At 43.2% G+C, this 22,188-nt stretch overlaps 1 protein-coding gene across 1 annotated transcript in view; it reads right to left on the bottom strand.

Moving 5' to 3' along the window:
• Kcnma1 (potassium calcium-activated channel subfamily M alpha 1) overlaps positions 1 to 22,188 on the bottom strand; it is a 697,898-nt gene that overhangs the window by 74,339 nt on the left and 601,371 nt on the right. Inside the window, 1 exon segment of the mRNA XM_035452632.1 lies at positions 10,424 to 10,517. Within this exon segment, the coding sequence (XP_035308523.1) occupies positions 10,424 to 10,517 (94 nt within the window).

Here is a 22,188-nt window from a genome sequence, read left to right as displayed (position 1 = left end):
AGAGTTTCAATCCATGATTTGTGTTCTAGCATGAAGAATCATGCAGAAAGTCTCCAGGGAGCTTCACATATACTCTGTCCTCCTCCATGTAGATCTCTAGTCTGGCCTGGATGACTTAAATATACATCATCTAGAATTTCCCCCAAAGCGTCTGATCTGAGAAACATGAAAAAACTCTCCCTGAATGCAGATATTTACTTTGTAGAGCAGACAGAGTACATGGACTTCCAACTTTGGTCTCTTTAATCAGTAAAGTTATCAAAGAACATGAGACCCCTATTCTGAGCCAGGAAAAGAGGATGTCATAATATCAAATGGAGATATCAGGAAAAAAAAATATATAGGTCAAAGGTCATGGTACATTAGGGTATGTGCTACATCGAATTAGCACGGAAGACAATTTGAAAGCTTTAAGAAAGGACCTGTTTTTTCCATTTTGGTGTAGTATTAGGGAAGTTTGGAAGGAAAACAATAAAGCAACAGTTGATGCTCTGAGAGAAGGATCATAGGAATATCTGACAAGCTCTGAAAAGTGAGTGTCTTAGTGTTGTTCCACCAGCAGCCATTAGAATCCACTCAAAGAAATGAGGTCTAAGTAGCCACAAAATGGTACCCACAAGTGATGGCTGGAGATGTCTGGTATGTTATTGTTTAACCCAACGCATAGAAGCCTCAGAGCAGTTGTAGGAAAGGTTCTTAGATGTGCACTGTCCATCAACAGAGGATGAGCCACTGACTCAGAGAACAGACTGACTCATAATATTAGCTAGACCCTGCATTGTGCTTCCACTCCAAAAAAAGGAAAATGTTATATAAAATAGAGTATTGAAAATGAGTTCTTTTGCAAGGTACAAGAACTAGGGTTATTATGGGTGACTTTACTAATGTTGATGAGCCTAGAAGACCTTCAGGTTTGAAGCAGTGGGTTCTCCTTAGGGAGAGAAGTAGCCCAAAGGATTTGGGAAGGATTGGGCCACTGCAGAGCTGTGAAAGGCTAGAAGGTAGTAGATAGGTAAAGGAAGGTTTTTGGAGAGTGGGGTCAGAAGCACTGAAGACTGGTTGACTTACAGTTCCATTAAAGGCCATGTTCCCTAGATTCCTCTGTGAGGGGGTGGAAGTGCTTGGAAGGTGATTCATCCCAGTGACATGAGAATATGTGATTATTCTGGGCCAGATAGGATGGTTTTCCTTGCCATGTCAGTTCTTCTAGCAATGTCAAGCATCTTTCATTGGCTTATGTGTCCATGAAACCCCTGGCACAGGTGAAAAGAGAGGGGTGGGCATCTCAAGGGGCAGGAATTCTACAGATCTTCTTTTGGAAGAGAGCCCATGTATACATCATTGAGCACACCAACCAACTGTGGTCCAGGGAGATCGGGAGGAACCAGGCAGGTTGCTATGCATGTGAAGGAGGTTCATGAGAAATATCTCTGAGCAAGGCTTCTCAACATCTTCAGCTTGCAGGACAGCCATGATAGATACTTGTAAAGGCCTCCAAGAGCTCTTAAAGACCTAGTGGAGCCAATGACCAGCACTAAAATACTAGTCCCTTTGATGTAATGAGATTCTTTAAATCTACACAGCAATCTGCAACTCTTCTAAGATGCTCCATAATTAATACAAGGGCTGTTTGTCATTTATGGTGTGCCAGAGCCTTTGTCTTATTTTAAAGGGATAGAGTGTATGTGATGGATTACAGCTATAACTGTGATCTCACTGTTGTGGACTCAGGTGTGGAATCTGTATGTTCAGACCCTCATCCTTAGTACCTCAGAATATGACCATATTTTGAGTTATGTTATTTATAATAGTAACAAAGATCATTGGGGTGGGTCCTAATTTGATCTTTTTTCCCACATGGAGTGAAAATTGAGACTCAGACATTGACAGAAGAAAAAGTCACAGGAAAGTCATGAGAGACAAGAGATCAGCAGGGTGGAAAGAATGGCTAAAACAGTTGCTTTTCCTCAAAGGACTCAAAGTATTAGTCCTTCTGAAGTCTTGACCTTGAACTTTGAAAAAGGAACTTCTGGCTGCTCATTACTTGGCTCTACTTGAGTGGTGATGTTTACTGAACTTTAACCTACATCTGAGTACAATACAGGTGACAGCTTAATCTAGAGAAAAGATGAAGTATGCTCACTAGTTCCGTCAGTCTGCTCAACTGAACCAAAAGAGTTGTTTCCCCATGGTGTTTAGGAATCGATACCAATAAAGGCAGGAAACCACCTATTTCCTCAGAGGCAATTTACAAGGTGGTAAGGACCCTAACCACAGAAGCAAAAATGCATGTTTCCAAATCTTGGCTTGTCTTATACTTTCCAAGTTGTACCTTGCCTCAACTTCTCAATCTCTAAAATGGGGGAATGTTAGATACAATCATTGTGCAATAGATTCAATCTAGAGAGTATACAACAAGCAAAGCCATGTCACACATGCAGGGAACAACTCAGCAGATCTGTCTTCAGCAAGTGTTTATTGTTCTTTACTGTTGGATGAGAATCTATCTAGCCCTGCTTTGTTGGCTCTGATTATGGCCAAAGGAAAAAAGACAAAGTGGAAAAGGCCAACAATAAAGATACAGGACTACTTCTGTTGACTTTCCTACTCCATGACAGAGTACCCATAAGTTGAAACACTATATATTACCATGCTAAAATTTCCTCCCACAGTTTGTCATTTGCCCACCATACCCACAACCCATGTATATGCATTGGAAATAGTGGGGGGCAGTAGCATAGTTTCAGTGGCACTGTGAGCAAGGGGGAACAAGGCTTTGAAAGACAAGGTCTGACTGACCGGAAGCCAGTCCTGCTGGGCTCCCTACTTCCCTGCTGCAGAAGGCAGCTGTGTCCTGTTCCCTCTCCCCTGAAGCCCAAGTCACAATGCCCTAAGCTGTAAAGAGAGGGCAAACAACATCAAGGATATGCATGAAGTGCACAGCTTGCATGAATACTCAGTAGAAAATTACCCCCGTGAGCCCTTGTCAAGACAATGTGCTAAGGAGTGGCTCAAAAATCAATTAAGGCTTGTGTGAGTCTTTGTCATGTGCCAAAGATCTGAAGGCTGGTTTAGGAATGCCCACTATTTATAACACAGCAGCCCCAGTGAGCTAGGCTTTTTTTTTTTTTTTTCTTTTTCTCTCTTTGCTTCTTGCCTCTCAGTTCTTACCTCCGATGTCCACAGCTAGAAATTAAGCATGCCTGACTTCAAGAGAAGAATAAAAGATCTTTGTTTGGAGGGTGTGCAGAGCAAGGAATGCCACTTGCCATCAATTAATCTCAGGAAGTGAACTAAATGCCCTGCCACAGCAGAAACACAAAAAGCTTGCCTTGAAGACAAGAGCCTAAAGCTAAACCGCAAATCCCTTTCCAAGCAAACCTGCTGTGAGGAAGTCGAATTACATTTTAAAGAGTAGAGTTCCCCTTACAGCCAAATACAGCAAATCCCAGTTTACTGTATGGCTTTGAGTTCAACACTGGGCTTCAGAAACTTACATGAAAAAAACAAGGAACCCAACAAAGTCCTGAAAGAAGGAAGCTGCTAGACAGCTTTGGAATTTCACCCTTCTCCCTACATAACTTTTAGGACCTAAGTTTTCATCACATGGGAAGGCCTTTTCCATCACCACAAACATCCTCCACAGACAGAGGGTGATGGCATCTTGCAGTGGACTCCCAGCAATGGGCAGCAGGGTGAAATGTGAGCCAGTCCCTCAACAAACAATAAACAACAGAGCATCTGTGGAACTGCAGAGTGTTTCTTAGACTTCATCTTTTGGCTTCTGTGATGTCTGTGATTCTTTTCCTATACAATATGAGTTGTTCCTTCAGAGCAAATAATTGTGTGTCTGTCTCATTCATTAAATGGTAAGCTTTGACAGGACTGGGAGCTTGCATTTTCTCCCCCATGCATTTTTAGCAACGAGTAGAGGATACAGTGGATGCTGAGTAAGCAAACCAGGGTTACTAGAACCATTCAGTGAGCTCTGGTCTCTGAGCATCACTAGGCCTATTATGCAGTCCAGAATATATGCCCAGCAAGAGCCCATTCCTTTTGTTATTTTATGATGACTTGTTCTGGGCTTTTCTAATATTTTTCACATATAAACAGTGTATTTGAGTTAAGACACAATATATGCCATTAAGAAAGGCATCATGGTGGGAAGGGAGACTATGAAGTATGTCTTTAAGCAATCAAAGCTGCCTGGAGTTGCCTGGAGCCAGCTACCCTAAGTCCTCAGCATGGAGGGATCAGGTATAATGTCCTTAGTGGTCCAGACAGATGTTATTAGTGAGGGAACTACTCATTAAGATGTATGAAATATGAATGCTTCTGAAAGGTGGGTCCTATTACTTCAAGTTTCTCTCATAACACTGGTTCTAGTAAGAAGATGCTCCTGGCCTGATACTTCTCACTCCTGGGTGCCACTTAGCTCTTGGTAAATATTACTTTCCATTTTGTTGTGAGGATCTTGACTTACATAGTCTATAGCTGCCAGAATCCTTCTACTCTGAGTCTACCTTCTTGATTGTCATCATTGATGCTGGGATGTGACTTTCTGGGACCCAGCCACTGTTTTCCAACCATGGAGCCACCTAAACAAAACTTTCACACTAGGTTCTAGCCACCCTGGGAAAACACGGGACCCTCTCAGCTTCTCTGGGTCTAACTGCATCAGTGTTTCCCATTTTCCCTGAATACAGTATCACTTACTAGGTGTCATCCTTAGAGGAAAATGGAGGTTACTGCTGTTATACTGAGGAAATGGCTCAGGGAACAGACATGGTCCTTGGTTCTATATGATGCTTCTGAAGTGCAAGGACAGAATAATGACTTTCTCCTGAGCACAGACTTGTCCTGATTCCTGTGTCAAGTCCATCCAAACCTGGGAACCATGACACCCATGATGTTTTCTTTCTCTAGTCCCATGGGGGACTGTCACATGCTGTTAGTTTGTGCATTAGGGGATGGATTTACTTAGCTAACCTGTCTCTCTGCCTTCCTTCTTTTTCTGCCCAGTGGAAAAACTATGAGAGTGGCATTCTGTCCCCAGCCCTGAGTGGACTCCAGGCCATTTTGCCATTTCCTATTATTAGAATCTGTCACGCTGGCAGGGGCTGATGTGAGAAGTTCTAACAAAAGGTCCCCACAAAAGGTATGAGTCAAAAGAGAGGAGATATGACTTAACAAGCAGATGAGTTCATTTCACCTAATGATCAGTTGGTGCCCAAGAGAATAATCTGTTCCCTCACATCATATTCTTTTCCCTCTGAGGAAACTGAAGTCTAATGCTTCCTGGGTCTCATGACATGAGATGCTCTTCAAAGTGCTCAATGTCACTGTTTGGGGCATCATCAATTATCTGTGCTAGCCTGGGTGAGAGTTATGTCTTTGTATAAACTGTCTGCCTGACACATCCCACATGAATCATCATGTCTGTGCTTCTCTGCCTTGCTCACATCTCAGAACTGATGTCAGAAATACCATGTGACCTTCCTGGAATCACTGTCTAACTCAGGCCTGATGTACACGTCAACGGTTAACTCTGAGTCCCTTGGTATTCAGAAAGCTCTGACAGAGGCTGGGGTTTGGTGGACTCCCTCTTACACCTCTCCACATCTATGGATCACAGAAAGGCCCTGATGGGGGACTACATGGCCATCCTTATACCACTACCAATGATCCTTCCACACCCAACTTAGAGGACCACTTCCTTAAACACCTGCAAGGGTTTCCTGACACCTACAAGAGGCAAGAGCCTCCATGATTGGGAGGCTAGAGCACACACACACACACACACACACACACACACACACATTTTCAACTTTAATGATATTACTCGACGGACCTATCACCGTGGCCATACTATCCCATGTACAGTGTGGTCTGAGCACATCACTGTTTCCTCCATCTTTCTGATGACGTGAGAGACTTCTCCAGATGTGATAGACTCTTTATGCCCAAGCTTCTCCATCTGTCATATGCGAGCTTACTTACTCAGAGAGCTACAGTTATAAATGGGTTTATATGCACAGCACTGTGGAAATGATACCCAGGCAACCATGAACCAGAGGAGCTGGTAACTAAAATCAGTAGAGAATCTCCTATAAGTGATGGCAAATGGGACCACCTTCACAAAATCAGCCTCACCCACTCAGAGGGACAGCAGTACTTCCAGGTTCACAGATGTTATAAACAAGCACAGCATGGGCTTGCCTGTCTCTTTTTGAAGACTGGATTCCCCTCTACTACACCATCCTTTAGATGCCTCAAAGACTTCCCACAACACTTTAAACACAGTAGGCCCTCATGGAACATCTGTGGGATGGGAATTATTCTGGGAGGGAAACAGGCACCTGAGGTACACACAGCCTTTCTGGACTCCATTTGAGGACACCTGTGAGAGCCCAGGTACAGATTCTCGTCAGCTGAGAAAGTGCTTGGGAAAACAACTCCTTGAATCTGGCTGTGGACAAACTGAAGTTGATTCAGGTAGATATTCCTGGGTAGGGCACAGCAGGGAGGTTAGAGACGTATCAGTCCCCTTCAAATGTTCATCACAGGGCAGGCAGCAGACTTTAACTTGCTTTCCTAACTTTCTCAACAGCTGTCATCAAATAGGATCTGTGAGGCCCCAAGTTAAAGACCTTTGACTGAGCTACTTAGAGACAAAATTCTTGCACTCTAGGGATTTACAGCTGAGGAGAGACACGGTTACCCTCCAAAGCAGCAACCCATTAGGGAGAGAGAACTGGGCAACAGGCGTGGTGATCTGGGAAGAAAGTAGTTCTTTTAATAACTCCAGATTAAGAAACCATCAAAGAAGGGGAGTAATAGACAGACAGGGGGAGCAAGGGACTCAGGGACCACTGTGGCTCACTTCTCAGTGGGTACAGTGCCAAAGGTTGTCTATCATCACACATTCACTGGCATTGGTTCTGGTTGGCTGTGAGGTTGTTTCTGTCAGACTGACTAAAATATCTACTACCTCCATATTCAGATGCACAAACACACACTAAAACAAGGCTGTTCACGTAATGATCATATAGAGAATGAAGTGCCACTAAATCACCAGGGTAAGCCTGACACCAGAAAAAACGGGAGATGGGACCATTAGTGGAGAGTCCCCACACTCCCTGCCAGCACATGATTTGGAAGTAGGCCTCACACAGGGGAGTATTTTATTTGTAGAAGCCAGGGTGGTACATTACACACCATCTCAAGCCATTCTGGGATCTGAGTTTCTCTGGAGCTATTCATATCACCACCCATAGGCCACTAAAACCTGCCCATACTCAGAGTGATTGATTCTGCTCAAAAGTAAGGCATGGAACCATACCAGAAAAGCCCACTTCAAATAAGTCTTTAGCTTCTTTATGGATTTTGGGGGGAGGGTTCATAAGGAATAGGACCAGGGAGTCCCATCTTCCAAAGAGTAAAAAAAGGGTGTTTGAAGAGGTAGGAGGAAATAGGAAGGCAAGTAGGATCTGGAAAGAAGGGAACCAGTAGCCTCATCAACAGTGCTATACATTCGCCAACCAGGAGGCCCTTTGGTTGGATCCTTTCTTGCTAGACTGGATGTGAAGGAAAATGGAGGACCCAGAAGAGACTCTGGCCCTGCTTCTCCAGCATTTAGATAGAGAATGTCAGCCACCTGGGAGAAAAAAAGTCAAAGACAAAGAGAAGTATCTCAAACATCCTGACATGCACGGGATCCCGTGTCTCAGTGAAGGCGTGATGGAGACCATTGTGGACAGGTGAGATAATGCATCAGATGGCCATAACTTTGGCAGGATCAGCAGCCCATAGGCACCAACATGAGAAGCCTGAGTTCTGTAGCTTGGCAAGTTTGGGCTCACCACCTGACCCCCGTTTAGCTATTCTGATGTACTAAGAAGCAGACAGCTCTGGCTTGGGATGACTGTCTCCCTCAGCCCCTCTCAGGCAGGCAATGAAAGCAAGATCCACTTTGAAAATACTCCCCCATCATGCAAACTGACATGGGCATGCTTTTCAAAAACCCACAGCCAATCTGTTGATCATTACTTATTTACAAAGGCCTTCGGGCAGAAAGTCCTGTAAAAACCATACTTGATACGGTATACACTAGCTTTTTCTGCTTATGGAAAAAAGTCCCCCCAAGGCTACCTCAAACCATCACTTTCTATTGCACATAAAATGTAGCACGTAACACTAAAGTATTTAATATATATGGTATAATATATCTACAGGAAAGGCATTTGTGTAGAAGTATGTTACCCTGGATTTGGTAATTTGATGTTTTGCTGAAGGCTACGACTTAAAAAAGCCTCCACCTCTTACAGGAGACCTGTCATCTTGGTACCCAAGAGCCAACAGAATAAAGAAGTACCCTTAAGCAGCAAACTTTGACACAGCTTTGAAGCATATGAAAACAGTGTAACTCCTCAGAATTATTATTACTGGAGATCAAAGCAACCAGTCATACTTTACATAGCAAACAGGGACAGGGAATTTGGCTCCCAAGGTTTCACATTTTTCAGATTCCTCTTTATTTATTTATTTGCCTCTCTAAATTTAGGCAAAAGAAAGCACTCGGGCTTTTCTCTCCTTTAAATGGAGAAAACTATTAGCATTAGATAAGCCGATTACCTAAAGGTGAGTAAATAGGACTTGAATGCTAGGCTGACAACTGGTGTCATAAAACCCAGGGGCTTGGCAGTTGGTGCATTTTATTCCTTCTCGTAAACTGTAAACATGCATGTAAATCAGGAGTGCCCTAGCAAGGCTGCATAGGGGAGGCACCTGTGACAAGGGGGAGAGAAAGGGCCAGGTGGATCTGCCACTGGGAATCCATGTCCCCATCTGTGTCCCAGATAGGTGGATATAGGTGGGGCAGGAATGCAGTGGATAAGTAGGGATGGAAATAACCAACACTCCATTTCAGAAAAAAAAAAAGAAAGAAAGAAAAAGAAAAAGAAAAAAGGAGAGGGGTCTACTTCCATGAAAAAGGAGAGTAATGTCAGGGAGCAAGATATTTTTCCAGAAGAGGAAGGATTTAGAAAGACCAGTACATGTCTCAGTCTCTTTCCTCCCTCTCTATATAACACACACACACACACACACACACACACACACACACACACACACACACACACACACTGAGACTAGAGGACAACCTCTCAGGCACCTTCCATATTTTCTCTTGAGACAGGGTCTCTCACTGACTTAAAAGTAACCACGTGATCCAGGGTGGCTGACCAGCAAGCCCTAAGAATCTACCTGTCTCTTTCTCTCTGGTCTTCGGATTACCCATGACTTTCTGTTCCTTGTTCCTCCTCAGCATCCATGGATTATGAGTATCAAACTCAGGTCTTTATGTTGGTATGGGAAACATTTAACCCTTTGAACTATCTCCATGCCCTGAAGTCATTCCTTTTCATTAAAGTTTCGGAGAGTTAAGAGGTCTGAGAAAATAGATTGGTGGGATTGGGAGACACTCAAAGAATTAAAGGTGACACAAGAAGAATTTGCCCAAACAGGAACTTGTAGAGTTGTACTGAGATTGTGTTTTATTTGCTATTTATTAGCTGATGTCATAGTTTAGAAGTGGTCAGGGGAATGAGGAGAAATAGGCCAAGAAAGAGAGGAAGGAAGGAGGGAAAGAAGAAGGGACAGAAGGAAAGGGGAAGGAAGAGGAAGAAAAGGAAGAAGAGAGGGACAGAGGGAGGAGGGAAAAGGGAAGGAAGGGGAGGAAAATAAAGAAGAGAAGAAAGAAGGAAGGAAGGAAGGAAGGAAGGAAGGAAGGAAGGAAGGAAGGAAGGAAGGGCAATCGGCTCCATAATTAATACTGCTTTTAACCTTAGCAGAACTGGATTAGTTTTGAACTTTGCTTTGGCAAGCCCACGGATTATTAAACTTTTTTTTTTCTCAGTCAAAATCAATTAACAGAAATTTGATTTCCATCGACAGGATAAAAGGAAGGTAATCTTCAGGTTCATTTTTGATTGTGATGATACATCTCACATATGGCCTTAAGTACAGAAACCAGTCCTCAGAGGGACTCCAGCAGAAAGAGTCTTGCCGAAGGCAAACTAACCACAGAGTCCCTCTGATTGGTTCCCAGCGTCATTAGTGCCACTGCTGTTTAGTAACTACACACAGACAGGACATGGTGACAGCTAAGACTTTAAAGCCTATGTATTTTTCAAACAGCTTTTCAAACTGTTTTTCGTGACAGAATTTTTTCAGCTCTATCATTAACTGCTGACAAGCTGACAGAATAAATACTCCAGCCTTTAAGAAGCCATCTAACAATCTCTCTCCCCTCCCCCATGGAGCTGCCTAGGGAAGAAGGTCTAGGCCTGGGTTTAGGCAGGTGGAGAGGCCTGAGTACGAGCTGGGAAGGTGACCATGCTGGGGTTGAGGGGGGATGTCTTACCTCATCAGCTTCGGGGAGGAGTTGGGTGAGTTCCTCATACCCCCATTACGTTGTTTTTTTTTGGGTGACAGCGTTGGCGGCTGCTCATCTTCAACTGCAAATACAGGCAGCTTGTGAGATTATGAACAGTTTGAGGGCAGACTGGGGAACACAGGCAAGATATCAAAGGACACACATTCAAGGCTCAGTCACTCACTAGAATCAGGGCTGTCTTTAGAGGCCCAGTGACAAAGACAGGATGCGTTAGTGAGAGAGGCCAGCTGAGAGGAGAGTGAAGCAATATTGCTCTATGCATCAACCCTTGAGCATGCACTGTAAACAGACTAGAACCACCTAGAAATGCACTGGTGTAAGAAAGAATGAGAAACAGTGATTTATCTCCATATAAAAATACATATCATTATTCTTAAGAGTTAATTTTGGTTAAGAGTTAATACTATGCTTGGTTGAATAATCAAATGGATTTCCTTGTAACTAAAATCAGAAATAGAGTTGTATTTGAGGTAGCAGATTAACAGCCTGCCTCCTGCTTCTCCAAAGGAACCAACATAACTGGTTTCCCAATCCTTGCACCCACTACAAGAGCCTTGAAGAGAGGCAGGGATTCCAGGCCTTTGCTGCTCATGTTTCACTCACATGGTTCACAGGGCTGGTAACACTAGTGCATGAGGGCTCAAGAGTCCCCAGCCCAGCTCAGCTCTCTTCCTTGCAGCTGCCACCAGGGAGAGTATGCGGGGCTGGAGAAGAGCATTGGAATGAAGGAGGAGTTTGTCACTGGATGATACCTCTTAATGATGCAGTGGCAGATGGGGGATGGAGGGCAGCAGAGAGGGCCTGGAAACCATAAACTTGCTTTCCAAATGTCTAGACCACATAGATCACTAAGCAATGTAAAGCTTTATTCACAGACAACACAACACACTGTGCTGCTTTTGCCCCAAAGAGACCCACTAATAAGCATTGGAGATGGGTTAGCCTGCGCCATGCTGGTTTTTTCAAGAGCGCTGCTGGATAATTAGCAGATACTTGCCCATCCTGTCACCCAAGGGCATGTGCAACACAACTCTAGCCCTGCTCTCCCCACCCTCACACAGTCCAGGCTACAACTGTAATATCGAGAAGGAAAATATAGGAGCCTGGGATTCTCATAGCTGCATTGTCCTATGACTAGGAGGAAGTAGCCTTGAAACTCAGAATGTATGGAAGTTACCTTAAAGCCAAGAAGAGAAATATTAGTAGAGACAACATCAAGAGAAGCTTGGTATATGTTAATATGTATGAGCCGATCAGCTGCTTGCTATTGTTGAGAAGACCCATAATAGAACATGCACCCTACAGCACTTCCCTGAAGGCCCTAAATAAATATAGGCAGTTAGGACACACAGTACCAATGGGATTCAAACAGTCTAACCAACCTCCAAATTTGCTTCAGAATGCCACACTTCTTAAGCTGAGCCTCTGTCCTACTGTCAGTTTGGGGTTACCTCATTTGAACTGACCCAAGGCAAGAGGAAAATGGTGTGACAAGGTGAGAGTAACACCAGATAGAATCAAGGCCAGAAAGGACCTGCAAAGGCTCACAACCCATTCCCTCTCCCACCTGCTCCCCCCTCCACTCCCACCCTCATTTCCCACCCTAGGCTCCACTCAGGCTGAGACCCTATCAGTCACTTAGTGCTCCAGGCTGGGGCTATGTGGCTGGGAGGATATCACATCTTATCAGAAATGAGTATCCACAGCAAATCACACTGAGACTAAACAGCACTTAAAAGATTAAAGGAAATAAATACAAGCCACATAAATGGTATTGAAAAAAAATCACTTAGACTTGATATGCATCTCTCAGCCAGCAAACAGGCACTCTGAATTTGACCTGAATTCATCTTCCTTTCAGAGGACAGGGGGCAGGCATCCAAAGCAATCCAAGGCAGGCTAAAGTGTGAGTGTGTGTACGTGCTCACACACATGGCTAAGTATACTTTTACATTTCCCCTCTTAGGCTGGAGAAGGGAGTCTTACATTGATTCTATGCATAATCCAAGGCCACCTTTTAACATGGACCACTGTTACACTGCAGCAGGGTGACCTGGATGGTTGCTAGCACACTACTAAAGGGAGTTTTTATTTCTAAGTACATGAGTATGTTTATGGGGGGGTATAAATTGTTCTTCTTTCATAAGCTTACAGAGCAGTACTCCAAAAGGTCTTTGATCTAATGGTCCACAATGGCTAGCTTTACTCAAGACCACTACATGTTACAATGGCTGTGGCCAATTATGGAGTCTCTATCAGTCACTTTGATTGGCTTTTCTGCCGGATTCTTTGCTTAACCTTCCCTTCCTCATTAGCTCTGGGCCTCTAATAAAGCATCCTCTTTGATTAAGCATCCTTTTCCTTTTACCTAGTCACTGTTGTTTGCTGGCATGGCTCTTCAGATGGGAGATCTGCAAGTTAATATGTGTTAGCCAGCTCTGGGGAGACACCTCATTGTGGAAGGAGTGTTATGCCTGCTTCTATGCAAGGCAACTATTTATTTTCATTGTGACTCTGAGAGATCATCCATCATAATCATAGTGCATTTAAACTGGGATTTGTTCACTTCAATGGAACCATGTTCAAAGCTTTATTCGGAGCCTGGAAATCTGTTCCCTGAAGAGCTGGGATGGATAATGTCCTCAGCTTAAATATATGAATGCTGTGTAATGGAGAATGTTACACAAGGCTTAGGTCTCACAAGAGGAGCAGGGATAAATTCTCTTTACTAACTAGGACATAAAATATATTTAATTATTATCCTTTCTATGGGTTCTATCAATTTCTGTATATTTTAAAAAAGCAGATCTAGAAAAACTTCTAGTTGAGCTCTCAGATAGAATTCTTGTTTCATGGCTTCTATGACTACAAGAGAGAAATAAAAATGGAATGTAATTTACTCACTTTCATGAAAGACAAACACAGTGAAGTAACAAGCCATTACCTCAGGAGCACACATACCCGAAGCCTTGTATTTAACCTGCCTTGGCTAACTGCAATGTACCTTCCTAGCATTTCCACTTGCCTCTGTGTGGAGTGAGCTGCATGAAGACATGCTCCGTTAGAGAAACCTTAGTTACCAGCTTCTTTAAAATACAAACAAGTTCGGGAATCTAATGTGGAATTTTTATAGGAGGCAAACTCTCTCCAGTCTCCAAGTCCTCATAAAATTCAAGGGCTTGTTTTTGCACATCCCTAAGTATAACACTTAATGTTCTGTTGTAACTTCCCAGCACTCTGTTGTCTAATAGGCCCTGAATCTAACAGTTTTACAGTTTGGGGAGAAGAGTCAGCGTTAGAAAAATGTCAGGCTGGTCTAATGAGGCTTCAGATCCCCTGGTTTGTGCTGGAGTTTAATTTAAACTTACAATGATGTTTTAACATGTTTGCGTTTTCTTGACTAAAGAGGATTCATTATTTCAGTGACATAACCTCCAGACAATGCTCTGGGAATTGATTTAAGATGTGGCGGTAATTCCAACAGCCTTAATGCAGAACTGAACATCTGTAACAACATTTCATTCCACTTCTCATCAGCATTCTGTTTTTAAGCAAGAGCAAAGCAACATCTTCCAGAAACACTGGCCAGGGGCCTGGGTTTACTTCAAAATGATCACATATTTTACTGGATTTTTTAAAAAGAAATCCCTGCCTTTGTATTCCTCTCTAAGCTGCAAATATTAAGGTGGGGTCCACAATGTCTTTCCTAGGGGTCCTTGAAAGGGGCGATGACTATAATTTTCAGTTTGCCCAAGGAGCCTGATACCCACATGGGATGAATCCAGCAGTCCCCTCTAGCCAGGGGCATTTCCCTCCTCCCTGTTTTCCTCATGAGATTTAGGAGGGGATTGGGGGATGAAGCTCTGAGATTTAAAGGTGGGTTTGTTGGCTGGGGTTAAAAAAATAGCTCAAAGCAAATAAACTCAGAAAAGTAATAAAAGGCAACAACTCATAAACATGAGTCAAACAGCTATCTCCATTACGTTATTAATCACCACATCTGGAGTAACCCACATCTGCACACACTTAGCAGATCATTAGTAATGTCATATTCACACTGGAGTCACTCGGAATAAATGGCATGCATAGTGGCTTGAACACAAAGACATCAAGCTGAAGGGGCTTCCTACTGAAGTCAGGGCACAAGCTGCTAGTTGGAGAGTGGATCGGTCGTTGTTTTACTGATTATCCTTTTTTTAATGGCTTTTCTGTTTCAAATTTTGTGGCCCAAACAAGCTAAATGCATGCTGAAAGCTACAGTAGTCCTCTCTCTTCTTCAACGGAGCTTAGCATGTTACAGTGAAACTCTGAGGGGGTACCAGGCAATTATGCAACATTAGTACAAAGCCCAGCACTCCTTCACCTGGCTTGGGCACATGTCGAGAATTGGGAGTTGCATTCTTGTGCACAATTGGGTCTTTGTGATAGCGTGCTCTAGCTTCAGCCTTGGCTGCCGAACAATACGGAGAGAAGAAAATTGAAATTAATCCCTAGTGAAATTGTTCATTACAAAAGTTACCAACTGGTTTTAGTGCTAAGCGCAACCATCATTTTGTATTAGGATGGAGGCTTCTCCCTCATGGCTGAAGAGAAGGGTCTTTTCTTTCTCTTTCCCTCCATTGACTTCCTGAAATACTTTCTGGAGAGGTGACATCTGAAAATGCAGAAGACAATCTCCTTTGTATAGAAATCTCCAAACATATAGAGAATTCCCTTTCTCCACTACAACACACATAGACACACACATCAAAACCAGTTTCACAGCAGGATCAGGGCTATTAGCTCCTAAGACGTGCTGGAGAGAGTCCTGTTCAATACTCTTCACATTTCAAGTCTCTGTCTTTCATTGTTACACTACTGTTTTCTCACCCCAGACTGCTGGCCTAGTTGGCCATCTTGGTTTTGACATCACTGCTTAACTTGATCTAAATCTAAATTCCATGCATCAGACATTTCTGTAGTAGTGTAGTGTAGTGTTGGGAATTTGGGGTAGAGTTCAAAGGTAGAGTGCTTGCTTAGCATGTGTGATGTTCTGGGTTCTGCCTCCAATACCACCCACTCGACAAAAATAACAAATAAAAAGAGGAAGAATATAATGTGATGTGTCATATTTCTCTGTGGTAAAGGTGAAACACAGGTACTTTCCAGAGGGGACATGTTCGCTATGTCACTGCTGCCTGGCTAACACTGAGGATAAACAGTGAAAGCACAATTGCTGGGTAGAGGGTAACAGCAGGGTGCCTCCTAGCTTTTCCTCTAAGACAAACCATGGAATCCCCAATAACATCATCATTCTGCAATGAGATTCACCTTGGTGGACAGAAACTCCTTGCCTGACTGACTGAGTTCCCTGAAGTGTAACTGGCTGCTCTCCAACAAGAAGTCTGGACAAATTAACTCTTGGGTCTTATAATGTGGACCTAAGAGGAAAATGGATCCTAAATGACAGAAGGATGCTTCACTCTGGCAGCCTGGCATATACTTAGGCCTGGCAACTGAGTGAGGGAGTTTCCTTTAGAAATGAGAGAAAAGCAAAGATAATAAATCCCAGACAGATAACCCATAGTGTGAGTTGGGTACCATGACTGTCCTAACTCACACATGGCTGTTGATACAGGATGAAGCCTGTAGATGGGAATAGTCAGAAGCCCATCAGAGGGACTGAGTAGTAAGATGGCTAAGATAAGCACACCGAGAAGGGCAGTGTACAGGGGACTGAGACATAATCCTTGGAATGAGAATATCCGGCCTGACAATCAGAGGTGGCATCACCAAGAACTCTCCACGGGACCCCTACTAAAATCATTCTAGGAAAGTAGTTGGGAAAGATTATGCCAAATATTAATGTACAAGTAATGGGAAAATGAAGGATGTCACCCCTCAACCATCCTGTCTCCAACATACAAAGCTCTCTAACACTGAACAGCCACGTCTTCCTTTACATTATCCAGCTGGGCAATCTCACAACCTGTAGCTGAAAAAATAGGAAACAGATTTATTTGGAAAACTCGGAGGGTATAGGTTATTAAAAGAATATGTCATTATATAAAATGAAAATAGGTGGTTGCCCTGCACTAATGGGCCCCGGGAACACCCGCCCAATGGAGAGCTGGGAGGGCAGAGAGAGGAGGGTTTGTTGGTGCTTTTCCATTGCTGGCTTTTGTGGTGCTAATAGAAGAATGGGAAGGGAGACTTTAAGGAACAATAGGTTACATAGAAGTTAATCACAGGGTATATTTCTGGCTCTATTCAGTGCGTAGGAAACCTGAATTGTGTAAGTTTGAGTCCATCAATATAGAGTAATGAAGAAATTCAGCTCCTACATGGGAGAAAGAGAACAAAAATACTACGTGAATATGTTAACAGAATCCATGTGGCCTTCACTGTAATCTCCTTATATAAATAGGAATAACGGTTCCTCTAGAATCAAACTGGATAGACTGTATACATCTATGGTACCCACATGTCCCATCCCTGCATACCGGTAGGAGAGCGTGTCCCTCAGATAGCCTTGTATCTAGAATCTCAACTCATATATCTTCCCCGAACTCTGACCCTGCTGTAATTATTTGCCCATCACTCTGCCCTGTTCAGCAGTCAGTAGAAAATTCCTTTCAGAGATCTGGTTGCCTTTTATTTCTTTCTTATTTTCTGTCTCTGTTACCTCAAGTACAAAGAAGCCTCAGGTGAAGATCACTAGGTATTAGCTTCTCAACAATAAGACCCAGACAGGAACAATGGAGTTGGAGGAGGAAGCACACAATTGAAATGAGAAATGCAAGAATATCCCTGAGTGATTCCAGAGGAGCCTGAAAAGGCTACAGGAGGAAGAGGACTACTTTCTTTCGGTTTGTTTGAGTCAAAACTGGGGCAGGGCTTGCACTGAGCTCAACAAAAACAGTTCAATGCTAGTGCACTTCCCTCCCCTCTCTTCACCTTACTCCTCAAGCTAACCAGATGCGGAGGCTTGCAGGTCAAAGGTAGATTTAATTCTTGCTTGTAGCCCTAGTGTGTGATGTTTGTGTTTGTCATTTAGAGTGCAGATGAAGGCTGTTCAGTTCCTGGCACCAGCATGGCCTCTTCTTGCCTCTCTCATGTCTAGGGTCAACAAACAGTGGCCTGCCACGTGTTTTTGTACAGCCCACAATTGTTAAACAATTGGAGAAAATACTATAAGGATAATAATTCCTAAAGTATTAAGAAGATGTGAGCTAGCCCTGGCAGGGTATGTGGCCTGCAATCTCAACACTTGAAAGGCTGAAGCAGGAGGGTCATGGCTTTGAGGCGAGCCTGGACTCTATGGAGAGTCTCAAGAACAAAACAAAATAAAATCCCAATATTTGTATCTATAAATGAAATTGTCTGTGACCTGAGGCACCATCATTTGTTTACCTGTCGTCCATAGCTTCTCTGGCTCTATAACAGTGTTGAGTAATTTCATAATTCATTAGAGTCCATATGGCCTACAAAGCTCGAGGTATTAGCTAACTGACCCTTGGCAGAAAACCTGTGTCGATGCCTGCAGTGGTCCCTTTGCACATCTGTCCAGCTTCCTACTTGTCCAAAGGACACTGTCCTTTCCCACCTGCCCAAACAGGCAAGCAATACATTAAGAGTCAGGGTCTACTTGAAGCACACAGTCGGGGACTTGGGGACAGATAGAGGTCATTTAGTGACAATAATATTGTCCCTATGACCCAACCTGCTATGGGCCCTGCTGGTTTCTTCATATTTGGAGGACTTGAGTCAGATAAGTTCCACCTTTTTCGATCAAGCTAACTTAGATTCATCCACCAGGTACTCTGAAAGTCAAGGCAAAACCTGTCTACTGTGAGTAATTCCTTGAAGCTGTCAGTATGTGCTGCTGGTCCACCCTGTGAGAGCCCGGACAAGACAACAGATTAACCATTAGAGTAGATATGTTGAAAATATACAGCTTCAACCTTTCCCCAGCTAGCTCAGAGCGATATACAGATGATTATTTCAACCGTCAGCTGCCGCATAGATTTAAACCCTTGCACAGTAACTCCTGGATTCATCTGCCCCTTGTCAAACTGGCATAGCGTTAGTTGGAGAATACATGGTGTGGCAGTTTCACTGGGAATCCAGAATGATCCAGACGGCTGCTGTCTCTTTGTTAACAGGAAGCCAAACTGATGAGTTTGTAATGTGTTTCTTATCAAAGGTAGTTTCAGAGAAGAAAATGCACCCCATCAGTTTGGCAAGTATTTCATAGAGACCAGATTATGAGCTTTAATCAGAGCATCTCCTTTATTTTCTTGAAGAAATAGACAACCCAGCATCCATCCCATTAAAATCATTTCATGCCAATGAATTATGTATTTATGAATTTATAATTATCCTTGATTGTCTCCTTCCTGCCGCATCCTTAATAAAATCGTCAGCTAGAACCTACAGAGCAATGGTGCTTAATATATGAGCATCCTTATCTATTTATTTTAAGGTTAGTGTTGATATTTTTGAGCTGTGTGTCTAAAACCATCAGTGTAAATGGTGGGAATGTAATTCTCATCTCACACATTTAACAAAGACACAGTGAAATGGAATGGAATGAAATGTGTGCTACCTGGAAACAGACTTCCTACTAACATGGCTTATTATCGTGTATGTTTGATTTTTACCATGGATCACACCAGGGCTCTCATATTTTCATGAGGAAAATCCCCATTCCATTAAGATGTCAGACACTATTCTTGGCACACTGCAAGGGTTCACATGGGTGGCCAAAGGCCCTAGCTTTCTGCTGGCCATTTTTGTTCTCATTCCTGTTGAATCCCATGGCTAAACACTGGCATGAAACCATTGTTTATTGGGTCATCCTTTAAAAACATGAGATTTTCTTCATCATGGATTTTCCTCCATTTGGATCATTTAAAGACATTACTTGATATTCTTGACTCCTAAGATTTCAGATATGCTCTTAAACAGGCCTCCCCAATAGCTCATCCTGCCCATTTCTCAAGGGCATTTAAGGCACTGTTTCTATCACCCCACCGAATGGTACTAGGCAGACTTAACCAGTGAATTATTTCTTTGGATCACTTCACGCTGTGTGCATGAGATTGCTAAGGACAGCCCTGGCAACACAGGCTTCCTCCTGGATTTACAAATTGTCAGATATCCAAAGGAGTGGAGAAAGGATCATGCTGCCTAGGAACCTGAGACTTGCCACCTGCCCAGGGTGAGAAACAGAAAAGAGAGATGGGGTCAGGCCTCTTGTGGATGTCACCGAAAGCCCACATCAAACTCTCCCAGTTACCGCTACACTGGCTTACATTTTCACTTTGGGTTCCGAGTTCCTATTAGCTTATGTGTTTTGTCTGGTATCTCACCTTCTTTCTGTTTTACCCCCTCCCCCTAAACAGCTTCAAATTAATATGACTGGCAGAAAATGTCAATCATACTTTCATTTCTGTTTTCACTTTGCTATTTATGTTTTTAAAATTAATATTTACCTCACTGATTCTGCCTTCTAAAGACAAGCCTAGCATCTAACTGTGTCTACAAGAAGTTGTTTCCTAAACCATATATTATACAAATAAGGATCATTAATATTACCATTATCAGCTCATCCATAAACACCCTATCTGCCATAGAGTCCATTGTGTCAAAAGCTCCTAGAATCCTAATATGTATTCCAGATGGTTACACGATATTTCTCTGAAACTCAGATAAAGGGAAAATGCATGGATTTTTAGTACAATCCAGGTACCCAATGAAGAATGTCCTGACAGACCCTTTAGAAATATGGTATGTTTTTAACCTTGGGAGGCAAGGAACAGTTGGGATTGTGATTTTACACTAAACACAACATTTAGTATGTTTCTTAAGGACATAGTCACCTTCTAAGGACATTCCTGAACAATCAGATCATAATCCATTTCTACTACAATTTATGGTCAGGATACATCCTGTGCAGCATTGTAAAAAATGCAAGCACACTGTGAGGACAAGGTATGGGACACAGAGGCAGGGCTTAAAAGGTTGCAGGGGTGTTCTGGTCCCCTTTTCTTTGTGTTCAAGACCACACTAAAATCAAAGCCAGAATCAAAGCCTGGGTCTGCCCATGGTAATTCAGATCACTAGAGCATGAGGATAGGGGATCTTAGAGTTAAGTCACTTGCATGTGTGACAGCTCTGACCCTCTGTGTGTGTGTGTGTGTGTGTGTGTGTGTGTGTGTGTGTGTGTGTGTGTGTGTGTGTGTGTATGTATGTACTTATGCACATATGTAGAAGCCAGGGGTCAACATCAGATGCCTTTCTCCATCTCTGTTTTTTAAGACAGAGTCTCTCAATGATCCTGGAGTTCAATGATATGGCTAGAGTAAGCTGGCCAGCAAGCTCCAGGGACTCTCCTGTTTCTGCCACTCCAACACTGGAATTCCAGGTATATATTGCCACACCCAGTTTCTAATGTAGGTGCTAGAGGTTGAGCTTTGGTCCTCAAGCTCACATGGCTCTACTAACTGAGCCCTCTGAGGCCCTTTGGAGCTCTGTTCTCAGAGAAGATACTCTGCATTCTAAGACCTATTGTCTTCCTAATCTAGGGAATTTTGTAGAGAGACAATTGTTCAGCTAGAAATTGACCCATAAAACCAAGGATTTTTAACTACATTTTAAAACCTTGCAGGAAGCCAGGTGCTCATCCTAGAAAAACCTCTTTTCATAGGCCAAGGGCTCAGCAAGTGGACTGTACTGCTGAATAGTGGCCCTAGTGCAGGACAGGTAGTCCGCATTGGCATTTTTTTTTTAAATGCAACATCCCCAAGTCAGGACATTCTTAGGGCATGATCATTCTCCAAATATCAGCTGGGGCTGCTTGGCAAGAAGGGTAGGAGCTATGCACAAAGACCTGAAGCCACCCTTCTAGGTCCAAACCTATACATTTGGAGGCTTACAAAACTTCAATTGGCTCTCCTATGCAATGTGAATGGACCATGCACTTACATCCTAGAGATATTCTGAGAAAAAGTCCATTGACTAGTTCCCTTGTTGAGCTCTTACTAAACTTTCTCTGTCATTGTTTTCCTGGCTTGAGGGATAACTTGGAAGTCTCTTAGGGGATCCTGTACATTGCAAGTCTATTGTCTTTCAATGGCACAGCCCTCCATTTACATGGGCTTGTACTCCCTTTCTGGCCCCTCCAAGCAACTGATCCCTTTGTCCCACTGGGAAGATGAGGTGGGCATTCTGTACCACCCCCATGCTTTTTTGTACCACATTCCACCATCACCTTTGAACCATGTTTGTGTGGCTCCAGTGAACTGCTCAGGCCAAATAATTAGGTTTGCCAAGTGTTGTAAAACAAAGCAAGCCAGAAAACTTTTAAATGGGCTCAATTGCAGGAGGCTGTGACAAATGAAACTCAGATGGAAACATGGAGAAACCCCACTGTTCCCTCTAAATTACAGGAAATTTGTGCTGCCTGACTGTGAAGGGCAGTGGACTTAAGGTAGGAGGTCATGGGATGGACTATGATGGCAGGCAAATTATGGGACTTGATGACTCCTTCCCATGGTATCTTCCAGGTCTCCTCAGCCTTCAAGGGACAGGCTACACTCACCCTTTCCTGGAAATATCCCTCCATGAGGTAGAATCTGTCTTTCTTTAAGCCTTTCTCGGTCCTTCTCATATTAGACCCTGTCATCTCCTTATTTAGTCCCATTATCAATTTGTTTCCTCTTGTAACATGCCCTGCTCCCCAACTAGAC

The sequence above is a fragment of the Cricetulus griseus genome (genome assembly GCF_003668045.3).
Source record: "Cricetulus griseus strain 17A/GY chromosome 1 unlocalized genomic scaffold, alternate assembly CriGri-PICRH-1.0 chr1_1, whole genome shotgun sequence".
NCBI lineage: Eukaryota > Metazoa > Chordata > Mammalia > Rodentia > Cricetidae > Cricetulus > Cricetulus griseus.
Note: the sequence above shows the minus strand (reverse complement) of the source record. Positions and strands in the feature narration are given on the sequence as shown.